This window comes from Doryrhamphus excisus, chromosome 12, assembly GCF_030265055.1.
Source record: "Doryrhamphus excisus isolate RoL2022-K1 chromosome 12, RoL_Dexc_1.0, whole genome shotgun sequence".
NCBI lineage: Eukaryota > Metazoa > Chordata > Actinopteri > Syngnathiformes > Syngnathidae > Doryrhamphus > Doryrhamphus excisus.
This window is the reverse complement of record NC_080477.1, coordinates 5133446-5146704: the sequence shown is the minus strand read 5'-3', so window position 1 is coordinate 5146704 and position 13259 is coordinate 5133446. Positions and strand designations below refer to the sequence as shown.

General features: G+C 39.7%; 2 protein-coding genes across 2 annotated transcripts; both read right to left on the bottom strand.

Annotated features, from left to right (window-relative positions):
• Positions 1-177: 177 nt before the first annotated feature.
• On the bottom strand, positions 178-7944 carry LOC131139428 (guanylyl cyclase-activating protein 2-like). Its single transcript, XM_058089057.1, has 5 exons — positions 7481-7944; positions 7203-7352; positions 1697-1808; positions 1442-1585; positions 178-607 (listed from the first exon to the last, which is right to left on the bottom strand). The coding sequence occupies exons 1-4, from the start codon at positions 7679-7681 to the stop codon at positions 1443-1445; spliced, it is 606 nt and encodes a 201-aa protein (XP_057945040.1). The 5' UTR covers positions 7682-7944; the 3' UTR covers positions 178-607; position 1442.
• A 1898-nt stretch (positions 7945-9842) lies between these two features.
• LOC131139439 (guanylyl cyclase-activating protein 2-like) lies at positions 9843-12417 on the bottom strand. The gene is made up of 4 exons (XM_058089072.1): positions 12160-12417; positions 11934-12083; positions 11388-11493; positions 9843-11276 (listed from the first exon to the last, which is right to left on the bottom strand). The coding sequence occupies exons 1-4, from the start codon at positions 12355-12357 to the stop codon at positions 11149-11151; spliced, it is 582 nt and encodes a 193-aa protein (XP_057945055.1). The 5' UTR covers positions 12358-12417; the 3' UTR covers positions 9843-11148.
• Between the last annotated feature and the right edge of the window lie 842 nt (positions 12418-13259).

Genomic DNA, 13259 nt, shown 5'->3' with positions numbered 1-13259 from the left:
AAAAAAAAGGAACAAGGAACAAATGCGAGAACTCAAAGACATGTTTCCAACAACACTATATGTCAGACTGGATGATAGCATTTTATTTTCAAAAGATTAGACAAATAACCATCAAAGTGACAATCAAATAAAAAAAAAATAAGCTACAAGCCACAAATGGGAGTTCGGACAGCCCTTCACAAGGACAGTCCTCATGCTTTGTCACAGAGTCATAGATTGACAGTAGATTTACAAGTTCTTTGTAATAACCAACATCCCCTGATCTGAACCCCCAACCAGGCAAGGAAAAACTCAAACACCCAGGGGATTCCCAACCTCTCCCCGTTCCAGGATGACCAGGGTGCAAAGGATGTCAAGTGGGCGATGTCACATTCACATATGTCACAATATAATTATATACAACGTAAATTCAAATATCATAGTAGATAGTAGATGAAGTGACATCAGGAGAGTTAATCTGCTGCAGTTCTTGGGATGATCGTCAGTCAAAGCAGGGCCCTCTGTGGCAGCGCCTCGAAGAGGTAGACCACCTCAGATCTTGTCCAATTCTGTCTAGGGGGGATTCCAAGGAGAGTTCAAAAGACCGGCGTGTTGTGAGTGTAGGTTTCTGGATGGAGCATAGAGTACAACTAGGTCAACCAGATAGGAAGGTGCCAACCCATGTAACATTTTTTAATGTCAAATCGAATATCACACCGAGATTTTTTCTCGAGTCACTGTGGGTAATGATGCTTTTATCAAAACTCAGAGCGGTGTCCTTAAACAGGCAACTCTGTTTCGCAGGGCCAATAATCAACAATATAGTAGTCCTTTATTGTCATTGTAACAAGTACAACATTACCCTGACACAACATCTCAGTTTTGTCAGGGTTCAAGAGTAAAAAGTTACAGGACATCCATCATTTAATATCAATGAGACACGGCGCAAGAGCAGTCCCGTGGGTCAGTTAGCTTTAATGGCACATAGAGCGAGTGTTGTCGGCATAACAGTGAAAGCTGATCTTATGTTTGCGAATGATGTCACCGAGCGGGAGCATGTGCATATTGAACGGAAGAGGGCCGAGCACTGATCCTTGTGGAACTCCGCAAGTGATCCCACAGTACTCAGAGGTCACATTATCATAAACTACACAATGCGTCCGATCCCGGAAACCAAGAACGTAAAACCAGTGTTTTACGTGTTTTACGGCGTTCCAGTAATATAGTGTTATCGACAGTATCGAAGGCAGCACATAAATCCGAAAACCGCAGTAAAACCCACACATGCACAAGAGAACATGCAAACTCCACACAGAGTTGCCCAAGTGGAGATTTGAACCCAGGTCTTCCTGATATCCGGACTGTGTGTGATTGGCTTAATACGACAGGGCTATATCAGGGCTACGTAAAAGAAATATAACACCTCACACTTTGGAATGCCCCGGTTTATATTATAAACAACCTTAAGAATCTTTGCCAGCTGTAATTTTCCTGTCACACAGGTATCTTTGGACCCATCCAGAGGGATTGATATCAAGCGTCAGGAAGTTCTGCAGCCACTGATTTTTCTGTGCTCCATCAACAAACTCATCCAGCGTAATCTGGCCTGCAGCACCAGAAAGAAAACAGAAACATGATGTTCATTAGAATTAGTAATCATCACTTATAATTTAAAACTATATAAGAGGAAATGGTTTCGGTGGTTAAGGCATCTTACCATCGCAGTTGATGTCGACCTGTTGAAATATATGATCGCACACCTGCTCCGATGTAAGACTCTCTTTGCCTGTTTCATCACAAATGGGACCATCTTTTATCTTGTAGATGATCTAGGCACAAACACACAAACAGACTGTGTTGCTTCGCAATACTTTAACAAGGTGTGTGGTTCGTGTCCCCTTTAAAGACGACCTATTGTGCTCATTTTCGGCCCTTTGTATTGATTTGTGGACTCCTACAGAGCAGCTACACATTACCAGAAAAAAAACTTTCTTGAGCTTCCAGAATCTGCACCAATTCCTGCTGTATTTCCCTTAGTCTGTTTTAATTTATTCCACCCTCGACCCGCTTCTGGGCACAACCAGTCTCTCCTGTGAGTGGTCACACTCCCAGGTATTCCTGAGCACTTCTGGACTACTGCCGAACCTGACTTTCTAATTTTGTTTGTATAGGAGTTGGTAATAAATGAATAAACCCTTTGGAGAGCTGCTTGAAATGTGGTTAGGAGCTACTGGTGGCTTACAAGGTACTGGCTGGAGACCCCTGACTTACCATGTATAAACTTGAGGTAGGTGAGTGCAGACAATCTTGACACAACATTGGTCGTGAAACGTTTTTTGCCGGGCTACCCATGTTAAAAAAAAAAATGTTAGATCAACCGATTGTGGTGGAACAGGCTATTAGCAACTCCAGACATTGGTGAGCTTGTAATTAGCACGAGTCAGGAGTGAGGAAAGGTTGGAGCGTTAGGTCAACCAGCGCATCGTGGTGAAGAGAGAGCTGAGCCAGCAGGCAAAACTCTCAATTTACCAGTACATTGAGTACCAGTATCTTCCCGGCCTCTCTTATGGTCATGAGCTCTGGGTCGTGACCGAAAGAACAAGATTGCGGATACAAGCGGCTGAAATGAGTTTTCTCCATAGGGTGACAGACGGAAGAGAGGATACCTAGCGAAATTAGCTCTCAATTTCGCTGCAAGACTCAACAAGATGGTCCTTTACTGTCAGCATTTTTTACCTGAAGACTGCAGCACGCATCTTTCCGAAAGACACACCCACCTCACCGAGAGCAGACATAGTAAAAGTTGTCGCTATGTCTATGCTTCGGTTATCGATGGACGTAGCGTAAGCTATATGGGTGATTTAAAAAGTCAACTCAAAACCCCATCTCTTTGCTAAAGCATACAAATAGGACGTACCCGCTCATATGCTGATACAGTAAACCTCGGATATATCGGACTCGGATATATCGGAAATTCGCTCACAACGGACAGATAAAAAAGAACCAATTTTTCTGTAATGCATTTCCAATAAAAATTCATTGCATATATCGGATTTTTTATAACGGATTTTGCCTATTTCGGACAAAATCTCCAGTCCCGTTCCAATGCATTTCCATTAAATTTCCCTCGCATATATCGGATGGCCGCATCGTTATGCTAATCTTGTTGATGTCACTGGCTATTGTCTTTCTTCTGGCTCCAGATTTAGGACAAATATAAAAGTGAGTGACGTCAATAATACTAGCACAGCAGTGAATGAGATCTTAACCTCACTATTGGAAATAACGTAGGCCTGACGGGCGTAACAGGGCCTAGCTTAATTAACAATTTGTTTTGCTCAGAGTCCAATAAAGTTAAATTCTCATTACCTTACGTCTCTTTTCATTGCCCAGTCCAGGTACATTGGAAACATAGTCAAGGAAGTGCCTTTTTATAATGGATAAAATCCGAATTACGCATATACCGGATATAAATCCGATATATGCTGTGTTTGTTTTTACCCGACTTCCTGCCCGAAGCCCCTCTCAGCAGATCGTCAAACCCGAATCTCTTTACCATCCTGCTCATGAACTTAGGATTTTGGTTTTGTGCTCTCCAATTTTTCGGGAACGTCTTCCCGTTCTCATGCAACAACTTTTCGCTAATGTTTTCTTGTGCCTCCATTTAGTATAACTGTTTCATAATAGTTATAATTGCAATAGTAAGGGGGTAATGTAATGGGGCACAAGCCAGTGCCTTGTTGTGCCAGTCCCAATCCGGGATAAATACAGAGGGCTAAAATTTTGCCAACACAAATATGCAAATCAACAACACGACTTCTGTACCGGATCGGTCGAAGCCCGGATTAACAACGACCACCATCGTTGCTGTTCACCTACAGGGTGCCGGTGGAAATTGTTATTGTTGGTCAAAGACGGAGAGGAGGAAGATGTGCCATAAGAAGAAAGATAAGAGGAGCACCAAGAACCTAGAACGGAGAGTAGGGACTTTGAATGTTGGAACTATGACAGGAAAAGTTGGTTGACATGATTGACATGAAAGAGGAGGAAGGTAGACATACTGGGTGTCCAGGGTAGGAACAGGGTTCAAGTTGTTCTACCATGGTGTAGATGGGAAGAGAAATGGACTAGGAGTTATTCTGAAGGAGGAGTTGGCTAAAATGTCCTGGAGGTAAAAAAAAAAAAATGTCAGATAGGGTGATGAGTCTGAAGCTAGAAATTGAAGGCATGCTGTTCAATGTTGTTAGTGGGTATGCCCCACAAGAATTATGTGAGTTGGAGGAAAAAGACAAATTCTGGCTGGACCTTGATGAAGTGATACAGAGCATCCCTAGAAGGGAAAGAGTTGTCATTGGGATAGACCTGAATGGACATGTTGGTGCAGGAAATAGAGATGATCAAGAGGTGATGGGCAGGTTTGGCATTCAGGAGAGGAACACAGAAGGACAGATGGTGGTTGATTTTGCCAAAAGGATGGAAATGGCTGTAGTGAATACTTTCTTCCAGAAGAGAGAGGAACATAGGGTGACCTATAAGAGTGGAGGTAGGAGTACCGTATTTTCCGCACTATACGGCGCACCGTGTTATAAGGCGCACCTTCAATGAATGATATATTTTAAAACTTTTTCCATACATAAGGCGCATCGCATTATAAGGCGCTACAGTAGAGGCTGTAGTTACGTTATGCAACCATTAGATGGTGCCGCGCTAAAGGGAATGTCAACAAAACAGTCAGATAGGTCAGTCAAACTTTATTAATAGATAACAAACAAGCTTTCCACAACTCCATTCACTCCCAAAATGAATAAACAGCTGTTTTATTATTTTCTCTGAGGTAAAGCATTTTCGTGACACATCTTTAACATCTTTGAACAACAGCAAGGCATAACATTTTACTTTTCCTCCATTTAGTCAACGCGCAAAAAACCGTCTGATACTGTTATGGTAAATTAAACGTTAGTGCAATCGCAGTATAGTGACACTCGTAATGTGCAAAATGACTTTGTTTAGTCTTCTTTACTTGGCGCAGCTCATCCTCATGCTTCCTCCACTTCCGCACCATCGATTCATTAATGTTAAACTCTCTTGCTGCTGCTCTATTTCCATGTTCTACTGCGTGACTGATCGCCTTGAGTTTAAACTCTGCGTTGTAAGCGTGTCTCTTAATAGGAGCCATTTCAGGGTCTTTATACAAACGCACAAATGAAAGTGAATCGTTGTTTAATATTTCCCAGTATGCACAGCGCACTTCTTCTTCTACGGGAAAAATGGAGTCGGTGGCTGCTTACCGTAAGTTGCGAGACCTGTCGCGGCTCAATATTGATCCATATATAAGGCGCACCGGATTATACGGCGCATAGTCAGCTTTTTTAAAAAAAAATCAGATTTTAGGTGCGCCTTATAGTGCGGAAAATACGGTACCTAGGTAGACTACATCTTGTGTTGACGCTGTAACTGAAGTAGTGAAGTAGTGGTAGGTGAAAGTGTAGCCAGACAGCATAGGATGGTGGTGTGTAGAATGACTCTCATGGTGAGGTAGACAAAGAAGGCAAAGACAGAGCAAACGATCAAAGGGTGGAAGCTGAAACAAGAAGAGTGTTCTACGATTTTTAGGCAGGAGTTGAGACAGACTCTAGATCAGAGGTAGGGAACCTATGGCTCGGGAGCCAGGTAGGGCTCGTTTGATGACTGTATCTGGCTCTCAAGCATTTCTTACCACAATAAAAATGCATTTTTGCTAACATTTAAGTAAAGTAAACATCACAGAAATCACTGTTAAAAATAATATTCAAAATCAACAACTTTCTTATGCATTTTAATCCGTCCATCTATTTTCTAATGCAATACGGCCGACCATATCCATCTTTCTTGATGATATTTTCCAGGTCAAACACCAAAACTTGATTATTACTGGGTAATGCGGTCGTGTACCTCGGTCATTGAGATGTCAACATGTAAATGTAGACTTTCCTCCTTTAGTCAAATAGCTAAAGCTGCAGAACTAAGCCTTCTGACGAAGATGGCCAAAATAATGAAATACATGTACGGAGTATGGTGCAAAACCATGCAGCAGCAGAAGTTGTATTAATGGCAACAAGTATTTGATTTATTATTAGACACTGCGCTGCTCACGAAAGTGTGCTGGCCACACCCCCTTGGCGTGGGGTAGTGTGCCTGGTCTACATAATTAGAGCCCATTATATCTAAAACTGTTGGTCTTACATAAACATGCACACATTTTATTGCATTCAATGTTTAAAAAAATGTATATGGCTCTCACAGATACACATTTTAAAATATCTGGCCTTCATGGCTCTCGTAGCCAAAAAGGTTCCCGACCCCTGCTCTAGATGGTCAAGAGGTGCTTCCAGATGACTGGACAAGTACAGCAAATGTGATCAGGGAGACAGGTAGGAGAGTACTTGGTGTGTCATCCGGACAGAAAGCAGACGAAGAGACTTGGTGGTGGAATAAGGAGGTGCAGGAGTGTATACACTGAAAAAGGTTAGCTAAGAAGAAGTGAGACATGGAGAGGATTGAAGGGAGTAGACAGGAGTACTGAGAGATGAATTGTAAGGTGAAAGCAGAGGTGGCAAAGGCCAAGAGGTCTATGATGATTTGTACGCTAGTTTGATTCTCTACAGGTTGGCAAGGCAGAGAGACAGATGTGCGAAGGATGTGCAACAGGTTAGGGTGGTCAAGGATAGGAATGGAAGTGTACTGACAGATGCCAGTAGTTTGCCTCTTCCTACTCCTTTTGGACATGTGGAACTGTGAATTGATTTATGTGATACATTCCATTGTAATGGTAATGGTAATGGTAATGGTAATGGTAATGGTAATGGTAATGGTTTTATTTCATTTGAACATGCATCAGATTACAAGTGAGTGCATCACATAATCAGTTCACAGTTCCACATGTCCAAAAGGAGTAGGAAGAAGCAAAACTTATTAAATCCTACCCCTCCATCTGGTACTTTTACAATCAGTAACTGTTACATTTGTTCACTTCCTGCTTTCCATAATACAGTTTAAGGTTTTTTTTTGGTTTGTTTGTTTTAATAATGCACCTTGTACTGAAGTACAAGGTGATACCTGATGCACGTTCAAATAAAATTATTACCATTACCATAGTTTTTTTCCCTAGCATTTTGCTGATATTGCTTGAGCCATTTTGTCTACTGTCAGACACTAAGCATTGCAAATGGTAGATTATATTTTACCCGAACAATCTTCCTTAGTTCCTTTCTGTCGAGTCGACCATTATCATCACTGTCAAATACTTTGAAGGACCACCTCAGTTTATCTTCAAGTTTCCCTCTCAGAACAAGATGAAGAGCAGCTACGTACTCGATGAAATCCATCGTATTGTCCTGGAAAAGAGAATTGATAAATATGCACAAGCAAAAATGGTTAATGATTAAATATTACAAATGTTTCAAAATTGCTTGAATTCATGTAAAATAACGTTGTTTACATTTATTACGTGGAAATGACTCACGTGATTCATGTCAAAAGCTCGAAAGATATTATCCATATACTGAGACTCCGGTGTACCGCTCTGAACTCCAAACATCCTCTTGAACTCATGCAGGTACAAAGATCCACTCGGGCACTCCATGATGAAAGACTTGTAAAGATCCTGAATGCTGTTCAACTCCAGTTCTTCATCAGGTTCATGCCTTTGCTGGGTTTGTCCCATGCTGAATCGGGTCTTAGGAATGACTAATTCTTAGCTGTGTCAATTATCTATATGAAGATAATTTGGTAAAGCAATATCCTTCAGGTTGCCTATTATTCCTTTAATGAACAGTTCAGTAACCTCTTCGTAGCACCCAGCGTGGTGTCAGCAACTGTGTCAAGTAATAACTGATTCCAACTGAGGTGCTTATTCTTAGCCATAGGTTTTATGGTTTAACTCTGTAATCCACATGACTTATCCCATCTTGAACTTTGGGTGACCACAGTGACCTGTGTATTTTTCATACTTAGACATACTTGACAACCACAGTGACAAAGACGAAACTTATTGAAACCCCCGATCTTAAACTTTGGAACACCATACTGTTAGATATTATCATTACACCTTTAGATTCCATCCAATAGATCTTCTTTCTGTCTTGGAAAAATATTGTGACAAGAACCAAACGTAGGTGCTTTGTTTCCTTTCATACGCTCACAAGCAGGGCTGCAGCTATTGAATATTGCAGTAATTGGGTAGTCTACTGAAAATTCCTACAATAAATTCAATAATAGGAAGAATATATTTTGCCTGGTTAAAGAGCATTTATGCAGAGGAATAAACGGTATTTTGTTGGGTCCGATGACTACACAATGGCTATTTGGAGAGAAATTTCTGTATTCAAGATTATGGCTATGGTTCAATTCAAATCTGGGGACATCTCCTTTCCTATAGAATTACTTTGAATGGGACCTTTGCTACTTTTCTGACCAGTGTTTTTTCTAACTCTATCTCCCTGTGACGCACTCTTGTGTAAGATTTCCCCGTGTTTTAGCGCAGTGTTTATTTTGTGCGAGTAAGCCGTTGTCTGTGTGTGTATAGAGTGTGCATACAGGCAGTGTCTTCCCTGCATGCGTGCAAATTAGTTCACGGAAAAAAACATTTCCACTCCCAATGTTGTGTGTAAATAAATCCTTTATAAGGTCATAGCATCGTAATAAAGTAGCCACACAAATTAGACACAAAGTATGACATATTAAGGTATATTATCGTTAATCGCATTGATTTGTGCCATGTTCATTTTACCTCGTCTCTGGTCGTCCGCTTCATTTTGTGTGTGTTGGGAAATTGTGCAACATCAAAGCTGTGCTGTTGTGGTATATAAGTTCCATTTTATAATGCATACACATCACATTGTTCAACATGCTGTTTAGCCCGAAATGCTCCCATACTTCTTAAATGTTGTTTTTCTTTCCCTTTCATAGTCACTGTCATTTCCCCTCACTTCTTCAATCTTCCTGCTCCTTCAACCAAACATCCGCTTCTTCCCCTACGTCATGTGGATGACGTAAGCACAAGTTACGATTCTTCAAGCCAGAGAAAATATATAATTTTTGTGATTTGTGGAGTCCAATTATTACAACCCTCATTTTTTAATATAATTTGAAAACATTTTTATTTGATTACTTCTCCCATAACAATACAGTCTTAAGAAGTGTGAAGAAAAGCTAAATAAAATAAATACTTCAAATTCGAGGCACCAGGGGCAACCCTCAAACTGAACAATTTAAATCTTTCTTATTTATTCTTCTAATTTATTATATTTTGTACTGTTATACTTTCTTGCATTGGAAATAGAGCTGCTGCAATTTCATTCTATGATATGTAGATTCTGATTCTCTGTGTGGAATTTGCATGTTCTCCCATGGGTTTCCTCCCACATTCCAAAAACATGCTAGGTTAATTGGTGACTCCAAATTGTCCATAGGTATGAACGTGAGTGTGAATGGTTGTTTGTCTATATGTGCCCTGTGATTGGCTGGCGACCAGTCCAGAGTGTACCCCGCCTCTCGCTCGAAGACAGCTGGGATAGGCTCCAGCATACCCGCGACCCTCATGAGATGGTAGAAAATGGATGGATGGAATATTTTATTCCACAGATTCCCCTAAAATAACAAACAAAGCTATAATGTTTGAGGATCAAAATTCCTGAAAAATACTATAAAATAACTGTAAAATAAAATTATGTGAATTTTTCTTGGAGATGAACAAAGTAGTTATCTTATCTATCTAGTCTAACCTAATCTAATTGTTATTTTTGCACTGGAAATGTTAGTAATAGTTGTCCACAAAAAGTAATATGTACCTAAAATAATGAATCCTGAACAATTGTACATTGGTGAGCTCTCTTTACTTGTTTTGCAACATAACAATATCACACAGTGATGCAGGATAAAGTCATTTACATATACTGTATATAGAATATAATACAAATATACAGTCTGTATACTACATACAAACGCAGTAAAATAAACATTTGTGTATAAACAAGGTTGAAGTGAATTAAGTAAAAATGTATAAACATAAAATATATTTTGTTAACGTATGTATGTATGTATGTATGTATTATGTATGTATGCATGTATGTAATGTCTTCAAAGATGCACAGTTCTAAGGCCAGTTGGTGTTGTGCTGCCGCAGTAGCGCCTCTCTGGTCCTCAACTGTGTGCAATGTATATTGCTGATCATTCTCCATTGTCCATAATAAAAAAGAGTTCAAATCTGCCTGTAATGGCAAAAGGGAAAAAAATCTGTAAAACCACATTTTTCTCAACCCCCCCCCCCCCCCCAGACCTCAGCCACTAGTTAACTGCAAATGATTTATCATCTACATTTATGCCATAACCCAATACATTTGAGCCTTAGAAAATGTATGTACTTTACATCAATGGTTGAAGTGTAAATGCTGTATATTTTGGGGAAAACTGAAAGTCAATGGGTCAGCCATATGTTATTTTATTTCATACACATGTGACTGTCCAAATACTTTTTCATTAACTGTATCACTACATGTCAGGTCATTATAATGGCCACTGTTAATTACAACCATGATTAAGGCCATGTCCGCATGAATACGGATATTATTTTTAACACTACAGTGTTGAAAAAAAAAAATCTGAAATGTTCGTTCACATAAATCAGTGAGGATAAGCGGCATATGAAAATGCATGGATGGGTTTGTCAACATTAAAAAAAACGCATTCACTGCTTATCATCCATATTTTGTCTAATCAGAATCCTGAAAAAGCATTACAATGCCTGTTAGGGATATAGTAGATGTACAATGTGTACAATATCTTTAAAATCAGCACACACTCACGCAGAGCCTAGGAAATATCTCATTAATTGTGTGCCATATGGAGTATGCATGCACGCACAAAATAAAACCAACACCTGTAAATCCATAACTTCATGTTCTGTTCTTAAATAAGGTTTAAAAACACGAGAGGTTGCATATTTATAATGACACAAGCCAAAAATCTCACATGTCCCACACTGGATGGAATGTTTGAAAGGGTTAGTTATTGAGAACAAAATGCATGTTTGTGTTTGGACAAGAAACAAAACTAATTTCCGTCTCCGTATGGACATAAAGGCTAAATGTCTTCTCAGTGTGGTAAAGGCCTAAAATGTGTTCTTGGCCATCTTCAGAAGTGTGCACTCTTTCTCCTTTGATCCAGAACCCATCGTGAAGGATTTATGTCCAGCTTCAACATGTTGAGCACCCAGGGGTCCTGCTGTGCCCCTCTAATGAATTCTTCCATATTAATGCAACCTGCAGAACAAAAAAAAAACTATGAATAATTAATATTATTTGCCTTTTGTGGCCCTTTTTGTGTTTTTTTTTTTTTCAAAATTGTGATCAAGAACCGTGATAATTGCCTACCGTCCCCATCAGTGTCAACTGCCCGCATTATTCGATCCACAGCATCGTCAACTGACATAAGTGGCTCTTTGTCCTTCTTGTTGCCTTTTTTTATGCGATGAATGCTCTATGCAGAAATGAAGGGCAAATCATGTGTTTCAGAAACTTACTTAAACAGAAATAGCAGATGGTCCACCAAGATGAGAACTTGTATAAAATAATATGTAGTCATAGAAAAAAATATTAGACCATTGTTCACTTCAATGCACGGCACAACTAAAGGTGCTTTTATTTTGACAAATTCAGTCTTTAAGCTCATCGAGGGTCATGGGTTGCGGTTGAACATAAAGAAGATCTTTTACATATCCCCAAGCACAAAGAGCAATGTCAAGGTCTCGGTCCGACCACCCTTACTGGAGTCACGACATGACAAGTGGCAGCCATTCAAAACTTAGAAAACTCCTGATGAAGCTTGAGAACTGAAGCAATGCATCATGAAATGGCTTCCTTGCTTTTGAATAATCTGGTAAATTGCGATGCTGTTATGTGTGCACAAATAAAACTTACATCGATGATTGACCGGAGTTCGTCCTTGTCCACATAGCCATTGCTGTCTTTGTCGTACACCTTGAATGACCAGCGTAGTTTATGCTCCAAGTCTCCCCGAAAGACAAGATTCAGTGCCGCCACAAACTCCAGGAAATCTATTGTGTTGTCCTGAAAGCAAGATGGATTATGAACAATTTTGGGAAGGAGCAAAAATCCATTGCTGTGTAAACTTAAAGGATCTTACCCCATTTTTGTCAAAAGCTCGAAACATGTTCTCTGCATACTCTGATGCTTCACCTGTTGGATCCACCCCAAAGAAACGCTTGAACTCATGGAGAAAAAGTAGTCCACTCGGGCATTCTGTGACAAACCTTTTGTACATATCCTGGAGTGCTTTCACATCAATTTCTTCTACGTTCTCTGTTTGTTGCGTCTGTCCCATGGTTGGTATATGATCAGTTCATTGTCCAATAGGTTGTAGGTATATGCTCCTTTCCCGAGTGTACAGACTAGTACTGGTCATCTGACTCACTTGGTTGTTTTTAAAAGCCGGTGGAATCCCCAAGATCCAATTCACGTTTGAGACAGGTGATTAGTGTGGCCTGAGGATTAAGACTGGATTACCTTGCTGGGGTTTCCTCTTGGATTTAGCTCTCAGTTCATTGTGGTCTTGGCTAAACACACTTTGGTGTACGTTCATCAAATGTTCAAATGAAGCACTCCTCGCAAATTAGAACACTGTTTACATCAGGGGTCTCAAACTCAATTTACTTGGGGGCCACTGGAGCTCGGGTCTGGGTGAGACTGGGCCACATCAGGTTTTCCAAAAAAAAACAAAAAAAAAACGCATTTATTAAAAACAAAAAATTTTTAAAAACTTCGTGGCACCTTAGAAAATCTCTGATAAAACATTCCACTGTTCTCAAATATCTTACTTTTTATTTTTCTACACAAAATACGATGAAAAATAAATAAACAAATCAAGAATAAAGAAAATCAATCAATTTGTAATAAATAAATAAATATAATAATAATAATAATAAAACGGCAAATAATAAAAACTTAAGAAACCACATATAGTTGGTGGGTAGACAAATTATTCTTTTCAGATTAAAATGAACAAAGCATTATTAGAGCCCTGTAGACATGACAAAACACGACTATAGTCACATTTATACTCTTTTTATTTACAACATATTGCGCAACTGCAGGGTCTTGAGACACATGCTAACTCGCAAACTAGAGAGCTAGCGACCTAAACGGTAGCCTTCAAGTTATTTCCTTTAAACTTAAATAGCCAAAAACTTACCACTTCCACACGGATAGGGAGGATAACTATTAACA